Source organism: Gobius niger (assembly GCF_951799975.1).
Source record: "Gobius niger genome assembly, chromosome: 1".
NCBI lineage: Eukaryota > Metazoa > Chordata > Actinopteri > Gobiiformes > Gobiidae > Gobius > Gobius niger.
Window position 1 is genome coordinate 52,033,868 of NC_136852.1, and position 24,772 is coordinate 52,058,639.

The following is a 24,772-nucleotide window of genomic DNA, read 5'->3' on the forward strand; positions in this document are numbered from 1 at the left end:
TTTAGGCAATTTTTAGGCAAACAATATTGGGGTGAGGTGACTGACCCCTCCCACTGCACGTAAAGCACAATCCAAATATGGTAACTTCGCACACATTGATTTCCTGCATGATAATGAACAATTTTGAAAAATGTTACAACATAAATAAACTTGTGTTATGTCCCCCAATAACTCTTAAGTTCCATCCATCCATTTTCTTCCGCATTATCCGGGGCCGGGTCGCAAAGGCAGCAGTCTCAGCAGAGATGCCCAAACTTCCCGATCCACACCTCCTCCAGCTGTTCTGGGGGGACCCCGAGGCGACACCAGGCCAGCTCGGAGACATAGTCCCACCAGCGTGTCCTGGGCCTTCCCCGAGGCTTACTCGCAATAGGACATGCCTGGAGCACCTCTCGCTCTTAAGTTGAAATTATTTATTTCAAAGTATTTCAATGAGTGCCTTATAAAGAGTTAATGCCCAGATGCATCTGTTTTGTCCCTGCTGCCATTTCCCTGAAGAACAAGATTAGATTAGTATCAAGATTAGATACAAGAAATATACAAGTATCTTTTTATTTTGTCACATACTGATTCACTCACAGTTGGAAGAGTAACTAAATGTTTTACAAAGCAAGAATAAACTTCAAAATAAGTCAAGTATTTTTGTGTAATAAGCCTCGAAGTACAGTATATTTTCTTCAAAAGGTTCTGCAAGTTGAGTAAACGCAACTGAAGACAACCCACATATAGAGCCAGAATACACAGTAGTTTGGACTAAATTGAATAAAAGAATATTAAAAAGATCTCATTATAACTGACATAGTTACACTTTATATTTACACTACCCCTTATACATTGTACTTTAGATTTAGCTTTATAAATACCTGCAACAACTTGTACCTTTATGTAGTACATACATAATGGAATAATGTGTATTAGTAGTTTGGTACATCACGTAATGAGACATAAGACCTTTAGGATTAGGAGTTTAAAATGACAGTATAACATCGTGCACCTCCAAATTACTACATATTATTCCATGTGTTATGTAACTCAAAGGTACAAGTCATTACACATTGTTACATAGTACATTACACTACATTGTACCAAATTTGGTCTATGGTTACAATGTATCATGGTTACTGTAAAATAAAGTGTTGCCGCCGCTTGACAAAGTTTGATCTAACCTTTTTTGTAGTTGTATATTATATAAGACGCTTCTTTTTACTATTTATTGTTTCCACATTTCCTGTCTATTTTGCACACCCTGAGTGTTTTCTTGAAAGCTGAATCTAACAAGTGAATTTCTCCATTGTGAGGTCATTAAAGGCTTATCTTAACCAACATTTTGTTCAAATGTCTGTGATTGTGTCTTAAATGTGTTTGTCTGACTCTTATCCAAGATGTCATAACTGAACTGAAAATGGAAATGAAGGAATTTATGTAATTATTATTATTATTATTTATTTTTTATCATAATACATTCAAAAGGTACAACAAAGACTTTAGATGGAAGGGTTAGGGCTCACTGAGGCTATTCAGTGAGTGTAGCTAGAAGAACAAACTTTCTACATTGGTTCCTCCATAACATAGTAATTTGATCATACATTGTCTGTACTTATACATAAAATTACACATGTATTTGTGCAGAAACAACTCATAATTCAACACTAGGCAACCAGAGACGGTGTGTGACGTCAAGTAAATTTTATTAAGAATGTATTCACTTTTAAGACACTGGCCAGAACAACACAGTGCATCATACGCCTTTACTCTCGAAATAAAAAAAAAGGAAAAAAAAAGCACAAAGAAAAGACATAAAAATAAACCCTCACATTTATATCAAAGCAAAACATCATAATATACACAATTATATCCGGGAGAAACGCATTCGCCCAAATATCGGAGACAAGACATGGCCAAATCGACAGGTCCGATCAGTGCTGTAGTGCATCAAGTGACAAAGTGCTTTGAAGACACGGAGTAAAGAGAGATACGCGAGAGAGAAGATGATGCAAAGATGATCATGACTGCAATAGTGGAGAAGCTGCTGTCGAATTAGACGAGTCAGGAGCTGCACAATACAAAAACAGGTACTATATCTGAACACAGTCATCTCCTGGCTTTGCAGCTGAAACATTCGGTCATGATTTTTAAAGTTAGTCCATATTTACCGTTACCTTGAGTTTTCAACACAACATTTTTCCTGTTGTGCTATAGGGCTGCATGATTATCTGTAATTTATCAGATTTGTGACAGTCTGTAAGTTTAAATGTTTTACAAATTTTATAGATTGTGAATAATTGACTGCCTGCAATTGGATGTAATGCATAATATCAAATAATATTTAGCAAATAATTATAATCCTCGGGCTATCACTTTGACCAATGACACAAGCTTTCCTGTGAACCGGCCTGTCAGGTCCAATCAGGAGAGGAGGGGGAGGAGCTTCCAATCAGTAAGGGAGGAACTTGATGGTTTGCTGTAAAATTTTACTCTGACCCTCTCCTCACTTTGCAATCTTACTGACTGTCACTATCAATTTATAATACATCCGTGGAGAAAAGACATTCAGCTTTTTGCTAATTGCAACCATTCAGATTGCAATTTGGTTCATACTGTGCAGCCCTGTATAAATGTTTCTGCCTCTTAATTTTCCTTTTCTCGCACATTTGTATATAATGCCAAAATGGTCACCACAGATTGGGTGCTTTTCTAATATTGTCCAGCCCTAGTTATTCCTTGATTAATCCAGCATAGGATCACTTCCGATTTGATAAAAGTCTGACTCAAAAGCAGAGATTGTGCATGCACGCAGAGAGGATGAAAACATTTGTTGGAGGCAAAAAAAATAAAAAAATAAACAGACTCAAAAATAGAGGAAATGTTGATGCTTGATTATTTTGGGAGTATGGCTTATGTCATGACGCTTAGCTGCAACTAAATAGAATTCATGGTTGATAATGCTTGTGCAGAAAGGAGTGTACATAGTTGTCGGTTGTAATTTCACTCGGACATATAAGGTTACTGAATGCCTCTTCCTCAACATAGAAAAAGGTTAACAAATGAATATACAGTACGCGGCAACCGTGACACTGTTTTGGAGCGTTTCAAAATAAAATGAAAATCTATATTTCTCCTGTCTAGCTCTTTTCAAAAAACTAGCTTTATTTACTCTGATACAAATATAACATCTCATGATTACAACATACAGTATGATACAAGCCTGCAGACAATCACGTAAGCAGGGTTTCTTTTGTTCTCTATTTGCAATGAAGTCCTATGGCAATGCGTTTATGACAGCCGACCGACATACCAACCAATGTTACGCACGCACAGTATTTACTAGTGTACAAGTCAAGTATACGAGTTGAAATTGTCACTCAGAATGAGCATATCCCACACAAGAGGTGGTGGTGTAGTAGTGGTCCCACGATGAAATTCGTCGTCTCGAGTCCTTCCCAGAATCTCCTCTCGACAGGATGAGCAAGAGAGAATAGATGCTTTAGTTTTTTGTTGTTGTTGTCTTTGCTTTGCATGATTTCCCCACCAGACTTTCCGTATAAAAAGGCACCATGCACATGTTATATCGACCCCGACGGGACGAGAGCGTAAAGTAAAATACACGAGCAGCAGACGGTCAACCCCTCCTGGATCCAGGTCAAATCTTTAAGGCTTTTTTTTCTCAAACATATATTCTCTGTTAAGGCAATCTGTGGGACGAAAACAAAAACACCATTACTATTAAACATCAACTTAAAATGTAGGACCCATTCATTCATTATTTTTCACAAACACTGACTGGTCGATAATGATTCCCCACTATCCCTCCAGCTCATGATGATAAATTGGACACTGATATGAGGCTTTTCTTTTACTGTGTGTGCTGGACTAACCTGAATAAGTACTAGCTCTCATTCTCATATTGGCTCAAGCGTTTCTTGGACTTCAGCTCTTTCAACCACTGGGGCGACTCCTCCTCACTGCAATTACATGACAAACAGCACAGATGTTAAAACTGTCTCGGTCTTAAATTTGACTATACATATATATTTATTTACCCGTTCTCTTTCCCACCAGCAGGGGGCAGCACACGAGTGGCCCTTGGAAGGAAAGGGGACTTGGGAGAGCGGGACAGCTGAGATGGCGCAGGGGTCGGTCCGTCTGTTTGATTGTCAGGTTCACCTCTTTTCTTTAGCTGGGCCTACAAGACAAACAAAAATCAAGATACATTAGATAAGTAAATGGTAATAATAAAATACTACGTTTGTTATTATTATGGTACATAATGGTTTAAAATCACAGATGATGAGGGTGAATTCTTGTCCAAAATGGTGACCGCCAGAAGCCTTTACAAACTTTTAATAAATTCCCACTGAAGACTGTACCATTAAAGCGGATGGGTCCATTCCAGGAAACAGGGCGACCCGCTGCGGCTGAGAGGAGGCAGCAGTGGGACCAGTGTCAGAGGCTTTAGGCTGTTCCTCAGAGTCAGAGTCCTCTTTCTTATTTTCAACCTTCTCCTCTGCAACAGGACACATAACGTTACTTTACGGACAAGTAGAGATACATTTCACATAATTTTCAAATTTCTCTAAAAATATACATGGAGATTCTAGACATAATATGTAAAAAAAAAAAGATTTGAGGCTGCACGACAGTTTCTTTCTTAAAATTACAGCTCTTTCTGTCTGTTTATGTGTTAACACTTTCCAGCAAACATGACTGATCTCGTCACCTGTGGCGTCTTTGTAGATCCAGTCATCAGAGGCCCCTCCCTCGGCCTCAGTTTGCCTGGCGGCTCTTGAAGGTCGGCTTCGAGGAGCGCGCTTCTTCCCCAACTGAGCTCTGGAGCGAAGGGCACTGTTGTCCAACAAAGCCACTGGAGCCTTGACACAATACAGTCAAATGTTAATGCATAGCCAGTAGGTTTCAATTGCTTAAAATACCATTGTTATTTTATTGGGGTGTTTGGCTTTTTTTTTTTTCAAGGTACAGCTATTATGCATCTTTTGGCTATTTTCTTTTTTCTTTTTATTTATTGGTTTATTTGGTCGGGACAGTGCATGTTAATGAACATACATGGGTCTCATGCATGTGAACAAGCCACACCGGATTGTAGCCTTGGGCTAATTTCCATCCGTCGTCCCCGATGCGCACTCACATTCATCCTGGCTATTTGTACATGTTTTTAGTGGTAGGGGGAACCGGAGTACCCGGAGGAAACCTACGCAGACACGGGGAGAACATGCAAACTCAACACAGAAAGGCTCCGTCCCTGGTGGGAATCTAGCTGTGAAGCACGAGCGCTAACCGCTGTGCTACCGCGCCGCCCAGTATTTCAGTATTTTTGCGAATTTTTGTACAGTAAAACAATTGTACATCTTTAGTATATTTTCTAAGCGGTTTGTATTGAGTTGATAAAAGGCACGCTCACATCTGGGAAAGGCAGCGGCTCTACCGGGACACCATCGGTAGCGTCTGTCGGCAGGTGTGGCGTGTGGTTGCCCGGCGTTTGTGGAGAAATGGGTTTCTTCGGTGATGGGCTGAGGTTGCTGTCGGAGCTCGGAGTGGCCGGTGTTAAGCTGCAGATAAATAAAAGGTTCAAGTGTTACTACAGTAACCACAGTGACACTAAACACAAGCCCAAACTGTATCTTTCCATTCGGTAACAGCGTTCAAAAGGTGTCATTGAGGAGAGTGACACATCGGAAACCGCTGCGCACCTCGGTCACCGTGACTAGACCAAAGCAATCACATCACAAACTGCCGTTATTGTTATGAGGATATAAATAAATAGTCCAGAACAATTCAAGAAGAATAGAAAAATAATTGAAAAGACTACAATAACAAAACTCAATGTGTCACTGTGTTTCTCTCATCCATTCTGTCCCATTAATGTATCCATCTTTAAGTAAGGTAAAAAAAATCATCAAGTTTATCCGCCCTATGTGCTTGAATCGGACACAGAGGCAAAGTAGTACCTGTCTTCAGAGCGAAGTCCCGTCTCCCACGTCCCGTACTGGCTGTCAGTCTCATGGACTGGCGTTTCGGAGTCCTTTGATTCATCCTCTGTGCTCACGTTATTTTTCTGCTGAACCTGGAAGGAGGAATCAACAGAGAAGGCGTTATAGACTCCATTAAACACATTTTGTGTATGAGCAAAAATCACAACAAAGTCGCCTCTTGAGGCTTCACAAACATTTCTGAACAGTGTGAAATCGACGAGACAACAGCAGCAGATCAAACAATGTAACTGTTTGGCAAAAGGGAAATGTCCAACAGTCGACAATGAAGCAGCAAACGCACTGTATAATTGTCCTGTTCACAGACCCTACTTCTATAAGAATAGGAATAAGAACCATAAAAGGACAGACACACTCACCATGTTATCAAACAAGTATAATTCCCCACAAACCTCCACGACCCTTTAGTAAACATACAGTACTTTTTCATTTGCAACAAAAAGAATTGGCCATTTTGAATTAACTTGTTTTTCTTGCTCCGATTAAGTTAAAAACCTTATACCAGATTTTTTGTTGTTGTTACTACAGTGAAAGACCGAGCAAGTAAATTAAACTGTCACAGATGCTGGAAAACTAGCCTGTAAGTTCATAAGATTCATATGAATATTGTAATTAGATGCATAATATTTCTGCCACAATTATGTGAATTTACGATATACAGGAGAAGAACAAAAAAATCAGATATAGGGCCTTTAACGTAATCGGACTGAAGGGGGACGTCCCTACACCTATAACTAGGGCTGGGACGATGCACTTTTGTTGCGATACAATACGTATCCCAATAAGAGGGCCTGATACCATACGTATAGTGATACATGTCATAACGAACTGCAATACTTTACCCTGAATGAACTGAATGAGAAAGCACAAGTTGAGTTTTCAAACCTATATTAAACAAAAATCTGTCAGACATTGAGTAAAACACATTAAACTGCAAATTGTAAAGACATTTTAACAGTTTCCTCTTTTGTTTAAACCAATCAGCACTAAAAGAGGTATTACTCAGATCAACGTCAAGTCAAAAATAGTCATATAATGTTTTTTCTAGAAGTGAGTATGAGTTGAGTATGAAAAGAACCAAAAAAAAATAGCTTCCAATACAAAACACGTATCACAACAAAGACTCAGCCCTACTTATAAACCTAATAAATCTTTCTCCAGATGTCCAACAATGTGAAAACATTATTTAGGTATTACTTTTACCCCTGATGCCCTCCCGCATGTTTATCCAGGATTATGATTGACACGATTGGTTTGCCCCGTTTCACAACGAAAGCAGTCTGCTTCCATTTTTCTTGTAAATAGAGGGGAGCAATGTTTTTTTTTTTCTCAAGTGCTGAAATCTTGTAATGAAAACCAGCATAATAATTAAATCTATCAAAGTGAGAGTTTATAAAGTTTGGACAATGGCTTGTGCTGTGAACTGAACCATGTCTGTTTTAATGAGGCGGGTACAGAGGACATAGTGTCTCAAAAACCACTCTGCGCTCACACAGGCAGGCCCAAGCATGAACCGATAACCCTGGCCTACATACGAGAAAAGACACTGAAGAAAATCCTTCTGTCGTCCTCAGCGGCTGCCTCAAGGCGTGGACAGGGAAATGTGATCCACCCGCCTTATTCTGATTGTGTAGTAGCCGCAGCAGCAGACCCTTCCTCTCGTGACGCATTCAAGTCGCACTATGATCCAACTAACAAATCAAATTAAAATCATTTGGCCAGTAACGACCTTAACATCCCAGGTTATTCTATCATGGGATTTCTTCTTCCCTGATGGCTTATTCCAAGATGACAATGCAGGATTCATCGGGCACATTGAGAAAGAGTCGTTCAGGAGCATGAGACAGAACACATGGATTGGTCCCCAGAGTCCAGATCTTACCCCCACTAAGATTCTTTGGGATGTGTTGGAGAAAGCTTTGCTCAGTGCTCACACTCTCCCATCATCAATACGAGATCTTGGTGAAAAATGAACACAGCACTGGATCTTTAGACATTGCAGAAGCTTATTGAAACTGTGCCACAGCCAAAAAGGCGTTCTATCTGGTCAGGCAGTGTTGTTGGTCGGTGAAATGCTTATGTATTTGTTTAGCAGCTCATATTCCTATAATGGGCTCAGATTGGTTGCTATACTGTACCTGAATTGTGATGCACTGTCCCACAATCTTTGTAAAGCTAGATTCACATTTAACCGAATCTTAAATCTAAAATTTTTTTTTTTTAAATGGTAAAACTAAATAGATTTGTTGCTCAAACACTGACACTCGTTATTGTTTTCAAAGCCACAACTATCATCAGTCATCGGCCCGAAAACATTGTTGCTGATGGCGGCTAATGCAAATTCTTCAACTGACTTTGTGGTCTGCTTTGCCTGTGAGACCATTTGGAGCGCAGCCACTCTTTTTATAACCCGACTAAAGAGGATATATGTGCGTGAAATAACACTCTTGTTGTATCTATGAATGCACTTTGTCCTGCCTCTTGTGCTGCTGCATTCACCACACAATGAGCTGGCACCAGAGCCCAGATAAAGGAGGGGCTCGGAGATTAAGGTAACTCCAGTAAGACGAGTAACAAAACAGCGAGGCAGGATGTCATTATCAGGAACAACCTTCTCCCGACAGGAAGCTGAGCAGTGAGAATGGCATTGAGCTCTGGTCCCAAAGGGTATTTGTAGAAGATGGTAGTGGGCTAGATGGGCTTTAACCAGGGGATTGCAGGCGAAAGGCGACTACTGCTAAAATCTTAAAACAAACAATGGCCGTTATTATTAAGGTATGATATTTTCTGAAAGCTACAAAATATTCCGCATCCAGGGTCTCTTGCAACTTTTTTTCTATGGAATAAATGAACGTTCTTGTTCTGTTTTATGGCTCTATATGACAAATATGTATAGTATAGGAATCGAAAAAGTATTGCTCAGGTTATCGGTATGGTAAATCAAGTATTGTTGTATTGGTATTGGGGGAAAAATTAACAATCTAACCCAGCCCAAGTTTAATACAGGATTTCTTCACAGAGTTTTGCTGGTTCAAGCATTGACTCCAAGGCTGACTATCAATACAAGTTATCGACAGTCATTTTAGGCGACCCACCAGTTGAGAACCAATAGCCCACTAGAAGCAAGCAAAGTAAATTATAATGTGATTCTGTCGCAATTTACTCTCAAATATTAATACTCCTGTAAACTGTAATCCAAATCCAATCCAAATTATATGTCCTATGAATTCTTGTTTTGCTATAATGCCCTTTAGTCTTCCTCTATTTCTCTTATTCATCTCCAAAATATACATCCTGTCGTTCTCCTGGCACTGAAATCTGGTTACGGCTGACTAATACTAAAAAGTATACCAGTGTGTATTTGTAAATAAAAGGAATATTTTAAGTACACACTCGCATTCCGGAAACAGTGGCTCCTGGGACTTTCCTAATAGTATGTTATGTACACATGCACTAAAACGACATGTTCAAGTTACTTGCAGAAAAGCTCTTTGAGGAAAGAAATACCAAGACAGCTGTTTATTTGTTACATAACTAGTCTAATCTATAGCTTGCTTTTCCATCAAACTGGTCGGACACAAGCTTTTACTTTTCTATAAATCATGTCTAATAACAGGTTGCCATCACTCTGCCATCACCACAAACCCCAAAAAACAAATAATAATAACGGGCCCTGTCAAAAAATCTTGTAATAAAAATTCCAGCGCGGTGTGGAAGTATGTGTTAGTCAACCAAAACACACCCTCACCTGATCCGCATAAAGAGAAACATTCGCTCCAACGTGTTACAGCCGGCTCCATTGTGCCAGAGCTTACAAAGTTCACCCGAAACAATTTCACACGGCTTGGAGAGGCTTTGGGTAATCTCGAAGCTTTAGCCTTTGGTCAGATACGCAGTGCTGTGAGCGAAAATCTATACCAAAAAGTACATAAAGGAAGAAAAACACTGAAAAAGTTTTCGCCATTTGAACTTCCAATTTCCAGATGAATGCTTAGAGACCTTAGCCCTAAGGATACTATTGACCTGTTATATGAAGTAGTGAAGGCAGTATGTGGCCAATTTGAGAGATCTTTCAGTAATTGGTGTGGCACGGTGGTGAGCGTCCTTGTCTCACAGCAAGAAGGGCCGAAAAAACTTTTTTGGACTTTCTTGCTTACATAAAGGTATTGAAAAAAAATTCCTGGTACGCCACAATCCATTCCTGAAATCGACAGCTTAACTACTGGTGTCGCCAATATTTTCATTTAAAGTGGACATTACATGCATATGGAGCCTAAAATAGACTGAAAAACCTTACTTTGGGTGCCTCAGTTTTTATAATTTGAAAATGTGTCTCTGACAATAACAATTAAAATAGTAACATGAAATGCAGGCAAAAGAGCTGTTGAAGATCTTAACAGGGGCAGCTATAGGAATAATAATAATAAAAACCTCCCATGTTGGATACGGCGCGGTTAGCAGCTCCAGCACACACTTCAGGAAAAAAAAGGAAAATGTTGGATTATGGGCTAATGTGGAGGACAGTTTTTGGGTTTGAACAATGACGCAATTGTAATCAGGGAGTACAGAATGGTGCTGACACTCAAAACTGCGTGAATGTTGTGAAATACTACTCCAGGTATGTCTTTGACGAGGGAACAATGTTTAAGTGGATTTCGTGTGATATGTCCACTTTAAGGTTAAGGTTATGGCTGGGCAATTAATCGAAATTGCAATCTCTACTTTGGTTAATCTCAACAACCGTCGTGGTGGGACTTGACAAATGACAGGTTTACAGCCATTTCTCTGGCAGATGCAGCACCTAGTTTTGCAGTTTGGACGAGACAAAGGAAGATTTTGGTGTGTTAAGTTATACTGGAAGAAAATATTCTTTTATTGCTTGAGCTGAGATTTGTATAAAAGACATGTCTAAGTTTATGAATCAAATAAATAAAAGATCCGCACAACTTCGTCGCTCCAAAGCTTATTTTAATGCTCACCAGACAGCATGTCTGGTGAGCATTAAAATAAGCTTTGGAGCGACGAAGTTGTGCGGATCTTTTATTTATTTGTTTCTGTTACACTTTCCATTTTTTGATCCTGCACACTTATTTAGAACTGTGGATGTGCGTGCCTTCACCCACTACCTAAGTTTATGAATCAGCAACATTTATTTTATTATGAACAATGAAAATCTGTTTCATTTTTATAGTTTTAAATGGTCTTGCCCCTCCATCATAATGGATTTTTGTGACACTCAAGTGAATACCAGAGCTTTGACCAGAGGACTGTAATGTGCAGCGACGCAGGACTAAATTTAGTCAAATGGTGGCGTCAATCAGAGGCACAGAGTCATGGAACTGCCTGCTCACGTCAGGAACTCTGACAATCACCACACCTTTAAGAAGGTCCTAAAAACTGGTTGAAAACAAAACAATGGTGCACTCACAGTAAGATTTACCAATTTAACCTCTCGGGCGTGTTATCTCACCTGTGACTGCAACGTGTTCTACGTATTTCCCTTCAACTAATGTTTCTGCCTGTCTTAGGACAACCGATGCAGTTTAGCTATTGTGCTAATTCTGGTACATCGAAAATCTATATATCAGTCGATCCATTTTTTTTTTTTGCCACATCATCCAGCCCTACCACCAGGAATCAAACCCGTGACCTGAATTATTTATGCCTTAGCTACAATATTGATCAGTCATTCTATAGATGACTGTAAATACATAAACCTTTGCCGTGTAAGCTCTCAGTTGTTCAAGCATTTCACATAAGTTTTGCTACACGTGCTCGACTAATCTAGAAGTCACAGACTCAAAACAAGGAGATATGACTCAGGCCTATTGGGTCCACACAGGATCAGTAGCAGTGATTAACAGCTGTATTAGAAACACAGACTTTTCCTTAATAACATTATCCAGCACCAGACGTGCACAGGAAGGGTGCGTTCTGGTTCACGGGCCGAACAATGAGCGGATGAATGGAGGGATGAAGCAGAGAAGCCTAATCACTGAACCGCGTTGAATGACAATCTACGGAGGAAAGGGTTGGGGCTTGGGCCTTGGAAACTTCAGCTTGATAACAAACCGATCCGAGCAGCCTGTGTGTTACCACAGACAGGCTCCAACAGCGCTCCACGCCTCAATGACAAATTGGGAAAGTGATTCACTGAGTAACTGTGCAGCTCCAAGGGAAAACAACAGAGGGCTGAGGATATCTAAGGTGAAGTGATAAGACCCCATAAGAATGTTAATGTTCTACCAATGTTGTTACTATATTGTCCCTAACACATCAAAACAATCTGTCTCCACTGGGATTCATCTTGTATAAAACCTTATAACAGTGTAGTTTAGACGAGTAGCTCTAAACTGGTGGGTCAGGACACAAAAGTGGGTCACATGCCTTTCCCGAAAATCATTGCACATCAATTGTTCCGAACTGTTCTTACCCTGAAGGTGGCTCCTAAAGCTTCACCTCCTGATTTAGAACTGAACCTACACTACAAAAACTGAAATGCATGCGATTGGTGCACTTTAGCAGCTCATGTATCAGTCATCTAAATGTATACCAATACATTGTCCAACATCTTGCAGCCCTACTTATTAATAATGCAGGTTTACTTCTGTGTTATCCTCAAACCACTTAAAGAGCTCTTTATTGTCAGGCTGCCTTTGACAGCTTTCACGGTCTCAGCTAAAGTCCAGTGCAAAGGGAGAAACTATCCATAAAAATAAATCCTGAAGGCCTATATTTTTTCTTCTATTTAATCGGCTCCGTTATGCTCCAGGCCTCCATAACACTAGATCTATGAAGGTTGACAAGTTTGTTTATGTGGTAAAACAACCGTAAAGACCCAACACCTGATTTTTCTCCATAGTAGTGGAATAAAATTGGGTGTGCAATAACCTACAATCAGTGTCATTTTATCATCACCTGCACTAAGACCGTAATATCTAAAATCTATTTCTGCACAGTACACATTTTTTTTTTTTTTTTTGGACTTTCTGCATCTAATGCTTCAGAGCTTATTCTTTATCTTGTCTTGTAAACTGTGCCTCTGATTCTAAAGCCTTTTTATCGATTGTGAGCCAACAGGCTAGTTGTACAGTATTGCTCCCTCAAAGTTGTGGAATGTGCTCATAAACTCATCCCAGTGAAGACACAAGATGTTAGAAAAATGTTGCACAGTAAGGAATGAGTTTGGACACAGCTCACATTTACACTCATCTTTCATGTGTAAAAAAAGGAGTAAATCAATCCTGCATAGTAGCTTTAATGAAGGGGCACAGCTATGGGACAGACATGAGCTCGATTACTAGAAGTGTTGTTTCATCTTAACTCTGTATTTTGAGAATTTCAAAAGCGATATAACAAAATACTGTCCAAAAGGATCCTGAGAAATTCCCTTTCAACCTACTTTATCCTCACATAAATCTTCATGAGAAGCAAAAGCAGCCGTTGATGATACAGTGACTCTGAAACACTTCCTCCTCTCAGTGATGTGCGGTGTTTAATCTCCATTTGTCCGAGTGCTCTGAGATGTGTGCTTTGGGCGGAGAGAGTGGGAAAGTCTCCTCTGTGTGCACTCACGGCCTCGGCGCTAATCAATATCAATATCCTGGAGATACGCGCAAACAACACCGCACGCACAAGCATCAACAAATGGACCCAAGCCGCATGTGGAGGTCTGATCCGAGATGGACTGGGTAAACCGCGCTACAGTGTTTGCCTTCATCACGTCAGCGCTAAAGAGAAAACAGTGAAAGATTTTAGTGCTAACCCTCGACAGGAATGTACAAACCTGACTTGGCTTAAGGCTGAGTTACGATGTTCTGGTTTAATCGACTCAAAGGATTATTTTCCCATCTTGGAGCTACAGAGTTATTTCAAACCACTTTCTTCAACTTTTGTTTCAGTAATTTCACACAAGCTTCTACTGCCGCATTTTATCAATGATTATCATCATTCAAGTTCAGGGATAAAGTCAATAGATTTGTTCAGACTGGAAAATTAAAGTGTCAAAAAAAAAAGCTAGTGTTTTTTCTCAACACTATAACAAACCCTGGAAACTGTGCAATAATCCAATGAGGCACAAGGTTAATGGAATTTCGTACTAAAATGTATAAAAAATTGAGCTCGACCTCATTGGTTATGACAAGCCCACTCACTCTATTACTGCCCTGATCTCTATAACTGGTCACCGCTTTCTATTACTGTAAATTGTATTTCCTGTTGTGCATGTCATCTGAAAGCAACCATTATTCCTGTCAAAGTTAGAAGAATTTTCAGTATTTGTAAAAGATCACTCGTCCTTCAAAGATTCTACGTTCTTAAATGTGAGACAACTTCCACTTCATCAATCGTTTACTACTTTTTTGGTAGTGAAAGTTGTCTACATGGATCATTTCAACACTTGTTTCATTACACTTACTGCAAACACCGGCATCTTTCCAGCAAGTGGTTTTAGGGCTTGGTTCACAGTTGGCGGTATATATTTATACATGCATTTAACATCTGATATGACACAAACGGCATGTGAGAATTTAAATGGACCATGAATCTGTCCATCTCTGCCACCGCACGTACTAAAATAAGAGAAACTACCGGCCATTACTTTAGCGCACCTCTAAAACTTTTGGCAAGTGAAATTATAGGCTGAAACTGTATTAGTTTACAGTAGATACATCTGCAAAGATGACCTATGAGAGCCTACCATAACGGTTTCAGTGATCAGCCCAAATTCTTGATCTATTTGCCACTTGAGTTACGCTCATAGAAAAACGACTTGACAAATAACTTGTTTGCCTGTAGTCCCTCTGGGGGTATTACAAGTGTTGATGGGATGATTGGGGGGTCTTTCATCTCCCCCGGTGTCTCTGGCCAGAAAACCACATATGCCTACGGGTCGGAGGCCCCAATACACACTAATGGAATCCCGAAGAAGCTGCTAACAGGCTAACGGGCAAAGCTAACTGTGGGCTAGCGCCACTTAAACAGTATTTAAAGCCGAGTTTCCCTTTGTCTTTTCTGTCCGTGTAGTATTTACTCTCACAAACAATTAATGAGTAAAAAAACACAACATGCTACGACAGTGGCGCTTATGGCCTCTAGGGGCATGAGCTACTTAGTATTGCTTTTTTTATTTCAATTTTTGTGCATCGCTTTAGTCAACTTATAACACAGTATTGGACAATGATCTACAATTCGCGATCAACTTCAAACAAACTAGGCCTGATCTCAAAAGGTTTGAATTGAGACATGTTAAATCTGACAGCCACAAGTTCACCATCAAAACAATTGTATCTTTAGCCTCCCTGACTCATGAGCAAACAGGCGTAACCTAAAGATAGGAATGACTCCAGTAGTGCAGTGTGTCCATGGCCCTACATGGAGGTCTTATACCGAAAGAGCTTAAGCCATCACCTCCATAACAAAAGATTTAGTAAGTACAGTGGGGGAAAAAATGGTTAGAAGAGGTCGCATGGACAAGAGGCAGTTGACCTAAAGGTTGAGAGGGGCATAACGAGACAGATGGATGGGTTCCTGAAATGTTGACATTTTTGGCGCAGGTCCAAATGACTTGTGAGACTGCAGCTGCTAACAGGGTGACATTACAGACCTCCGGTGACTGCTGCATAGTCACTTACTTTGATGCAATCATCTTTCCTTTCAGATCTTTCCTTTCCTGGGCACTAGTTTCACACGTATACAACTTCTACATTTATGCAAGTTATGTTGTCTTAAAACTGGGGCTGGGTACTGCGCAATACAAGTACCCCAATAATACTTTCCCAGGACATACATGCTGCAACAATCATCTCGAACCATAAAACAGAATAATATTGTTTTATAAATTTCCATAAAAGGCCATTTCTCTGACTTAACAGTTTTTCATTTATTTGTGTCCTGTGGTGCCAGGCATAAAACTTGTTATGAGTCTCACAATTTTTTCGGTACAAAACCAGTAACTATTTTGGTACCCCGCAGACACCCCATACTGGCACCCACCCAGCCCTACAATAGTTAAATGGAGGTTTTGTTTAGTCCTGCTCTGGCCTCACAGTGCATATCTTCATATAAATCTTTGTTTTAGCTCAGATTTTAACTTGTATTTGTTCACTATAAAAAAATACTCCTAGAAGTCTTACATTGAGGGAAAAGTTTTGTTCTAGATTTTGCCCTTTGTGTTGATAGAAAAGGGGAAAAAATTACAGTATCCAGGTTTGGGACAAGCACAAGAATGCACTGGTGTGAGACTTCTCGTGAACTTCTCAAATCTGTATGAAGCGTCTACATACGTGTACATGCGTGTTATCTTACAGCAGTGGGAGTGTTGGGAGCAGTGCGTCTCCGTAGCGACAGTCGCTGTTGGCTGCGCAGTGAAAACCTCCGGATTGACTCTCGGCTGCGTGACGCCAGTGACCGTAACGAGTTGGTCCTCTTAAAGTCTCCTGTCCCGTCCTCACCTTGGCCCGTCCTCAAAAAGCCGAGCGCCCCGTGAAAGGATCGCCGGACGTTTCCGACCCATCCTTGCATCTGGGACTGGGCGACCGAAATCTTGTCCCCCAAATACTCCATGGCAACAGTAGAGGCGAGCTGTCAGTTTTGTGGTGGGTTTTCGGATCCAAACGGAGGCATTAGAAAACAGTTTGTCCGATATACGTACTGTTTGGTGCAAGGGCAGTGCCGCACCAGTGTTTCGTAATGGGGAAGGACAACGGGAGCTGGTCCCGTGCAGAGATGACACCAGCTCGTGTTGATGTTTACAGCAATGCAGGTGGCAACATGCAGTCCCCTATTGTAACAAGTCTCTGCTCAAATTCATTCCCACTAGAGCTATAAAGGGCTACGTCTCAACTCATCCCTGTCCAGGCTCCACGCTGTCGGACGCTTACAAATTGTAAAGCTTTCTCTGTGTCTATTTTGAAGCTGCTACGATATGCCAGGCAGCCACTCCAAATCCAAAAAGCATCCGAAAGGTTATCTAAGGTTGCTGCCTCAACTCAGCACCTTCTGCTTTTAAGTTATGAGCTGTCTCACCCAGCTTTCTCTTCCATGATTCTGTGGGCTCACTAACACATATGAAAATAAACATGACAGACTTGACTATCACATCCTAAAAATACCCAAGAAACTTTCACTTGTCTAATGTGTTCACGTGAAGGCTATCTTTGCATTGTATCTGTTCATACCTAACTATCTAAAAAAAAAGGTCAAAAGATTCTGTCTGCGCTTCTTCCAATAACTGCGAGCATGACAGCTCTCCCCCTTTCTTCCAGTTTGAAGGTGAAAAATGGCAAGAAGCTGATGCGGGACTTCATAGCAATTACGCTGTCCAAAAGGTAGTTGTTGTAGTCATTTGTATTCCATCAGGAAGCAGCCAGCCAGAAGCGAGGACAAGCCATGAAAACTAAATGTGTGTGTTGTGGAGAAGTCTGCTTCCCGAAAAAAGCAACGAGGCAAACAGGGAGGAAATAAAACAAAAAAAAATCCCTCCCCGCTCCCTGTCCCTTCTTGCAGGTATGGGCAGGTAGCAGAAAATGCGTCACCACCGCCAATGCTGCTACAGGACTCACCGCTGTCAAGGAGAAACTGGGTGGAGAGAGAGAGAGAGAGGGAGGGAGAGGGAGGCGAGTCAAAGCAGCGAGTCGAGAGAATGGGAGGTCCCAGACTAGAGGCAGCAGGCAGAGGAAAGGGAGGGAGGGTGATCTATGGGCTGCAGTGCTGTGTCCCTCGCACTTGTTTCAGCGACAGACAGGAGAGAGAGAGAGAGAGAAAGAGAGAGAGAGAGAGAGGAGTGCAACAAGCAACTACTAAAAGCCAAAACAAACTGCTGGTTGTTGTTGGTGAGAAGTAGAACGTGATTTAGATCTAGAACTAGCTTCATAGGGGTTTCGTTCTGGATTGTTTAAAACCCCTTAACATCCAACAAATGCGTTTTCTCCAGAACAGCTTTAACCAGTCGCGTTTTGGTCGCGTTGTAGTCACTTTTTTTGACATTTGTTTTTCATTGCTTTTTTTAATCACTTTGTTGCCACTTTTCTGTTACTCTTTTGTGGCGTTTCTGTTGCTTTTTTGTCACGGTTTTGCAGCATTTTTGTCACGGTTTTGTTACATTTTCATCCTCGATTTTGTCTTATTTTTGTCACTATTATGTCGCACGTTTTTAGGTTAGGTTAAGAGGTTAATGCAACTTTTAGTATTAGTAGTGGCAGTTTATTCTTACCAACATTAGAATACATATCACATATTTACAGTTTGGTACGTTATACAGTAATTAGAATACATGTATTTGCCCTATAATGCCTGACTGAAAGGGTTTAGGTCAAATCTTATTATGCCTAACCCCATATACGGAATAATTGTGACACCATGACCAAATTTTCCACACCTCCTCATTTAAGGTCAGATTTTACGCAATTTTAGTCTGGAGTGTTGCTAGTCTAGTCCAAATGAAGTTGTAGTCCTGGTTTAGTACTGGCCTAGTCCTAGTGCAGTCCTTTCTGACTGCACTACTCCCTTACAAAAAGTAAGGGAGTAGTTCTCCCTTACTTTTTGTTTAGTCCTGATTTAGTTCTGTATTCTCTGGTCCAACATTTAGTATTAGAGGAGACCTACAATATATTTTAGCCCTGCTTTAATCCCACCTTAGCCCCGTTTTTTCCCTTGTTCAGTCTTATTCTAGCTCCATCCTGTTTGACCAAATGATACACTGTATAATATGTACAGTATGTAACCTTATAGTGGTGGAGAGAGGTACTAAAAACCAAAATAAGCTGCCTGTTGATGGGCGTGAGAAGCAGAGTTAAAGAGAAAGTGATGATGGGATTGTGTATGGCCATATTAACAGATTTAATAGCTGTGACAAAGCACTTAAAACATACAGGAGCGGCTGCATTGACAAGCCTTAATGAAGCGTGCAGCAACCCGTTTAACAGCACTATGAGGCCAAAATAAAAACATACAACAAGTAATATCCCATTGAAATGACGTTTAGAAAACACGCAATGGACACACCTATGATCTTTACGTTATGTAACGCCACAAAGGCACAAACACAACCAACCCAGGGGCAGACAAATACATGACGGCATAGTTATGGGAAACTAGGGCTGAGATTGTGTGAGCTAAACATATGTTAAGCATTGAGCTTAATATAGATCTGACGTTGTGATCAAACATTTGAAATTTGTTAAAGCTATACCACGTAAAATTTCACCCATTAAACAAAAGTGAAATATAAACATTTATTCTATGACACCTCATAAATGTACAAACAAACATGAGCTTTTGCTGTAAGCGGCTCAACTCTCCTAAGACATGACTGTAACTTTACAGGGAGTGGGTACGTCTCCAGCTCGTCTCCATGGAGATGTCGACTAAAGTCAGCAGAATTTGAGATTTAAAGCAGTACTAAGTAACGTGTTTACCATAATAAATCCTTTTCGTAGTCCCTGTGGGGGAAATACAAGTGTTTATGGTGTCTCTGGCCAGAAAACCATGTTTGCAACTTGACTGCCACCGGTCCGGAGCAAGCAATACACACTAATGGAATCACGAAGAAGAAGCTAGCAGGCTAACGGGCAAAGCTAACTGCGGGCTAACAGTGAAAAACTGTCAGCGTAGTATTTACTCTCCAAGACAATTAATAAGTTAAAAAATCGTAACTTGCTACTACACCTGCAGTTGCGCTTATGGCCTCTAGGGGGAAGAGTTACTTAGTACTGTTTTAAACAGGTTAGGTTTTCATCTAAATCCATTCTTTAATTACCCACTGCAAAAATAGCATTTTCTGTGTTGAGCTGGTCATTGGGAACATGTTTTGTACTGATGGGAACAATATAGTCCAGATGTTACGCAGTGTGCCTACAATTAGTATTTACTATTTTTATCAACTACTGTGCGGTCATTTTGTATTGTGACTGTTCTTCTATTCTCATATGAACAGCACTTCTGTTTGAAAATATGACACCAGCTAAATCACTTTCTCAAAGGGACACACAGGCAGAAAGTCTGTTTTTCTTTTACTTTTGGTTCTTCAACAACAATATGCAGCTTAATGAATTAATAATATCCTTATCTAGATCAGCGGTATCCAAACTTTATCATTCAAGACCAAAATAGTAGTGGGGAAATGCCAAACAATACTGTTTTACAGAAAGATCCAATGCAATACATAAATAAATAATAATAATTGGATACATTTCCTTTGTTTTATATTATTGTGCTTTTAAGGAGCATACGGTCATAGTATAGTATAGTGTATATACTGTAGATACAATGCTCAAACTAATCATAGTTGATACTCCCAGATATTAAGAGGTTCAGCTATGTTTCACATGACGGAAATATATAACTGGATCTCATGACATCCTCCTTTATAGACGTACGTAACTGATTTCGTTTCAGTTTGCTTCTGCTCATTACGTACGGTTCCTAATACTTGCTGGTAAATGTCTCTATAATTCCCCTCGACCACAACACTGAGCACCACCGAATGGAAAGTGAGTCAGCTCCGGTCACTGCCCTCCATCTCCTGAGTTACTGACATCATCGTTCAGAAAGCAGCGACACGCACAGCCAAAGGACCAGCGAGAAGTATCCGACTGCTCCTTAATAAAATAAAAGTAGATCTGAACTTTCCGGACCCGCTGGAAGAGCGTCAGTTTAAACATTTAGTACTAGAAATCAGAAAAGCTCTTACCCAGAAGCATTTCGGAGGCAGACAGTTCGACCATATGTACAACACAGCTCCCAGTAAAAAGCCCATCTCGACTCTGCCCCGACTACAGCCTCGTGCCCCTCCACTCACAACTCACTCCACCAAGACTAAATGATCTCACACACGATTATGGTCTCATTGAAGTGTCACACTGCTTTCTGCCAGGAACTATGACCTGAGAACTGAATCATGATGTACATTAAAAAAAAACCTAGATCCAATGTTGCTTGTGATCTGTTTATATTGCAAGAGATTCTCACCATTATAAAATAAAAATATCATGGTTCAATCACTGTACAATTTCAGATAATAATAAATGTATATTTGTGGAAACAAATAAAAAAACGGAAGGCATATAAATGTTCAAAGCCATAAAAAGAACATTGTCATTGTCAACATAAATATATGACAAAAAATGAAACCAAAACTCAACTTTAGCCACTAGATGGTGCCAGCGACCTTACTCTTGGCCCTGACCACGTTGCTGTTATCATCAGACAGAAAACACACCTGGGTCCATAGGGCTAGTCATGCAAATGCGCATCTAGGCTCTGATTCAAACTATGTTCAGTGAGCAAATACAAGCAATTTCGAGCAAGCAGGATAACAAAGTTTTGACAAACCTCGCCGACACACAATTAGTTGCCATTTATAATTTCCCTTCAGCAGAAACTCTCTTTTTTCCCGTGGCCTCTTTGACAGTTCTGTGCTGAATTTGTCTAATAGCCAAGCTACTCATTAACCATTTGAATACACCGATGCTGATTTACTGGCCCTGAGCAGGTATTGGCGAGCACTTCCCTGTACCTAAACACTGAGTGGGTGGAGGAGACGCCGAGTGGCCGGTCTTTCAGCATGAGTCACGGCCGTTTACTATGAGAGCTCAGCAGAGCGTTCACCTGTCTGTCTCCAGTCAACTAACGACATTCCAACAGCTATCAACGTCTGACCTTCAGGCACAAGACTCACTAATGTGCAAACAGACTTTCCCCCGTCTGCTAATTAAACGCAATTCCCCAGACAAACCAAAGATCAGAGGTGAGACTCACCCAGCCGTCCCTGGCCTGGTCCCGGTGGGCGCTGCGGCTCCTCATTCTGGACAGACTGCTCTCCACGGCGCTGCTCGAAGGAGCCGAGCGCCGAGACATGCTGCGAGATCGAATCCTGTTCAGCTCCTAACAACATGAACAAGTTTCTAAACAAGTTTCTATACAAGTGTTAACAAGTTTCATTCTGAGCGAACACTGATAACCATTCTTTTTTTTACACAGACAATTATTTAGTTGCTTTATACTATACAGTATTTTTTAAACAAATCCAGAGACACAGTATACTGTGCTGCTCTATTTTGATACCACATAATGTAATGTTTTATGAATCTATATTTCACTGAACTCACCTGTGAGCCCAGGGTCCTCCTGTGGCTCGGGCCTTCAGACCTGCTCTGTCCTTGAGGAAGGTCTCTGTGAAGCCAGACCTGCTCTGTTGTGGAGCGACTGGACGATACAGGGTCAGATGGGGCAGGTTTTGTCTCAGGTTCAGAAAAAAGTGCCATATGAAACGGGTCATCCACCACAAGACCGGACCAGCGCCTCTGAGGGGCCTGCCGCCGCTCCTCCTGCCTCAGCAGCAGCTGCTCTGGGCTGGTTTTGCTCAGAGGTTTTTTGGGTTGTTCGGGTTTGTCTACAGACATCTCCACTGAGCGCAGTTCCCACGGATCCTGAGGGGAAGTGGTCCAAACAGGACTTTGTAAGCCCCCTGAGCTTTGTGGTGACATTGGTACTCGTGGATCAACTTCCTGGAAACCAACAACTGGAAACAAGTCTCTGGGTGGGGAGGGTTGACTGTGGGAAGTGAAAGAGTCTATGTCGAGGATTCCTGGTCTGAGGCTCTGCTCGGATTTGGGCGACGGCTCCTTCCATCGTGTGGAGGGGTCGCCCCGAGGAGAGCCTTTAGACTGGTCATTCCTCAGTACAGAGTCTAGATCCACCACTTTAGGTCTAAGCGCTGCAGACTCCAGCCTGATGCGCTCCTGCTCCTCTTTCTTCTGTTTGTCCCTGAGGCGCTGTCTCTCGGCCTCCTGTTGTTTAGCGACCTGCCTCATCCTCTCCGCCCCTTCCCTCTCCATCTTCTCCCTGACTCTGCGTTTCTCCTGCTCGTGGATCTCCTGCCTCTCTGCCTGTTTATGCTTCTCAAACTCCTGTAGTTGCCTCCTCTCCAACTCTTTTATCCTCTCAATCTCCTCCTTTCTCTGTCGCTCTTTCTCCTGCTCTTGTTGCCTCTGCCTCTGCTTCTCCAGCTCCTGTCGCTCTTGATCCAGCAGTCTTTGCCTCTGTTTCTCTAGCTCCCTCTGGCGCTGCAGCTCTAGCTCCCTCTGTCGCTCTTTCTCCTGCTCTTGTTGCCTCTCCCTCTCTTTTTCCAACTCTCTCATCCTCAACTTCTCCTGCTCTACAGCCATCTGCTTGAGTTTTTCCGCTTGCTCTTTTTCCATCTTCTCTCTGATCCTCTGCCTCTCCATCTCTTGCACCTGCTGCCTCTCCCGTTGCTTCTGGAGCTCGGCCTGCTGCCTCCTCTCCTTCTCTTCAGCTTCAGCCTGTAACCTCTGCCTCTCCATCTGTTTCTCCATGAGTTTCTGCTCTTTGTCCAGCTCTTTCTGACGCCGCTCCTCCTCGCGCTGCCTCTCAAACTCGCGTCTTTCTCTCTCCAACTGTCGCTGCCTCTCCTCCAGCTGCAGCTGTTTGACCCTTTCAATCTCCTGCAGCTTTTGCCTCTCAAGCTCCATTTGCCTTTGCTTCTCAAGTTCAATCTGCTTCTGTCTTTCGATCTCTTTTTGCATTTGTCTCTCGAACTCTATCTGACGTTGTTTTTCAGCTTCGAACTGCTTCTGTCTCTGGATCTCAGTCTGCCGCTGCTTTTCCGCTTCCAGTTGTTTCTGCCTTTCGAACTCCTCTTTCTGTTTTATAATCTCGAGTTGTCTTTGATTTTCAAGCTCTATCTGCCGTAGCCTCTCAGTTTCGATCTGCTTCTGTCGCTCCAATTCGATCTGCCTTTTCCTCTCAGTTTCTATCTGTTTTTGCCTCTCCATCTCCAGTTGTTTCTGCCTTTCCAGCTCCTGTTTCTGTTTTTTAATCTCGAGTAGTCTTTGACTTTCAACCTCTATCTGGCGCTGCATTTCCAACTCCATCTGCCGTAGCCTCTCAGTTTCGATCTGCTTCTGTCGCTCCAATTCGATCTGCCTTTTCCTCTCAGTTTCTATCTGTTTTTGCCTCTCCATCTCCAGTTGTTTCTGCCTTTCCAGCTCCTGTTTCTGTTTTTTAATCTCGAGTAGTCTTTGACTTTCAACCTCTATCTGGCGCTGCATTTCCAACTCCATCTGCCGTAGCCTCTCAGTTTCGATCTGCTTCTGTCGCTCCAATTCGATCTGCCTTTTCTTCTCAGTTTCAATCTGTTTTTGCCTCTCCATCTCCAGTTGTTTCTGCTTTTCTAGCTCCTGTTTCTGTCTTTTAATCTCGAGTTGTCTTTGATTTTCAAGCTCTAGCTGCCTTTGCCTTTCGAACTCCATCTGCCGTAGCCTCTCAACTTCAGCCTGCTTCTGCCGCTCTGATTCATGTGGCCTTTGCCTCTCCATTTCAAGCTGTCTCTGCTTCTCCTTCTCCATCTGCCTCTGTCTTTTGAGCTCGACTTGTCTTTGCTTTTCAAACTCGAGATGCTTAAGCCTTTCCAGCTCAATCTGTTTGTTGATTTCAAGCACGCGGCGTTTTTCATCAAGCTCCTGCGTCTCTTTATCAAACGCTTTCTGACGCTGTCTCTCAAACTCCCGCTGCATATCTCTCTCCTTCAATCGGCCGAATTCTAACTCCGCCTGCCTTTCTGACTCAAGTTGTTTTTGCCTCTCAAATTGACCCTCTGTATAAGCATCGTTTTCCGGTGCCTTAGCAAAGGCTTCATCTAAAGAAGGATTCCTCCTAAACGGTAAAACTTTCCCATGGGAGCTCCACTGTGTATTGGGGTCAGACAAAGCTGAACTGTCCCCAGCTTCTGAAGTGGCAGTGACAGTTTC

At 41.6% G+C, this 24,772-nt stretch overlaps 1 protein-coding gene across 1 annotated transcript; it reads right to left on the reverse strand.

Moving 5' to 3' along the window:
- Nucleotides 1–2,875: 2,875 nt before the first annotated feature.
- On the reverse strand, nucleotides 2,876–24,757 carry LOC306971007 (uncharacterized protein). Its single transcript, XM_079567133.1, has 9 exons — nucleotides 22,112–24,757; nucleotides 21,762–21,887; nucleotides 5,964–6,079; nucleotides 5,417–5,564; nucleotides 4,718–4,868; nucleotides 4,368–4,504; nucleotides 4,041–4,183; nucleotides 3,876–3,962; nucleotides 2,876–3,692 (listed from the first exon to the last, which is right to left on the reverse strand). Exons 1-8 carry the CDS (start codon nucleotides 24,536–24,538, stop codon nucleotides 3,887–3,889), a joined length of 3,324 nt encoding a protein of 1,107 aa, XP_079423259.1. The 5' UTR covers nucleotides 24,539–24,757; the 3' UTR covers nucleotides 2,876–3,692; nucleotides 3,876–3,886.
- Between the last annotated feature and the right edge of the window lie 15 nt (nucleotides 24,758–24,772).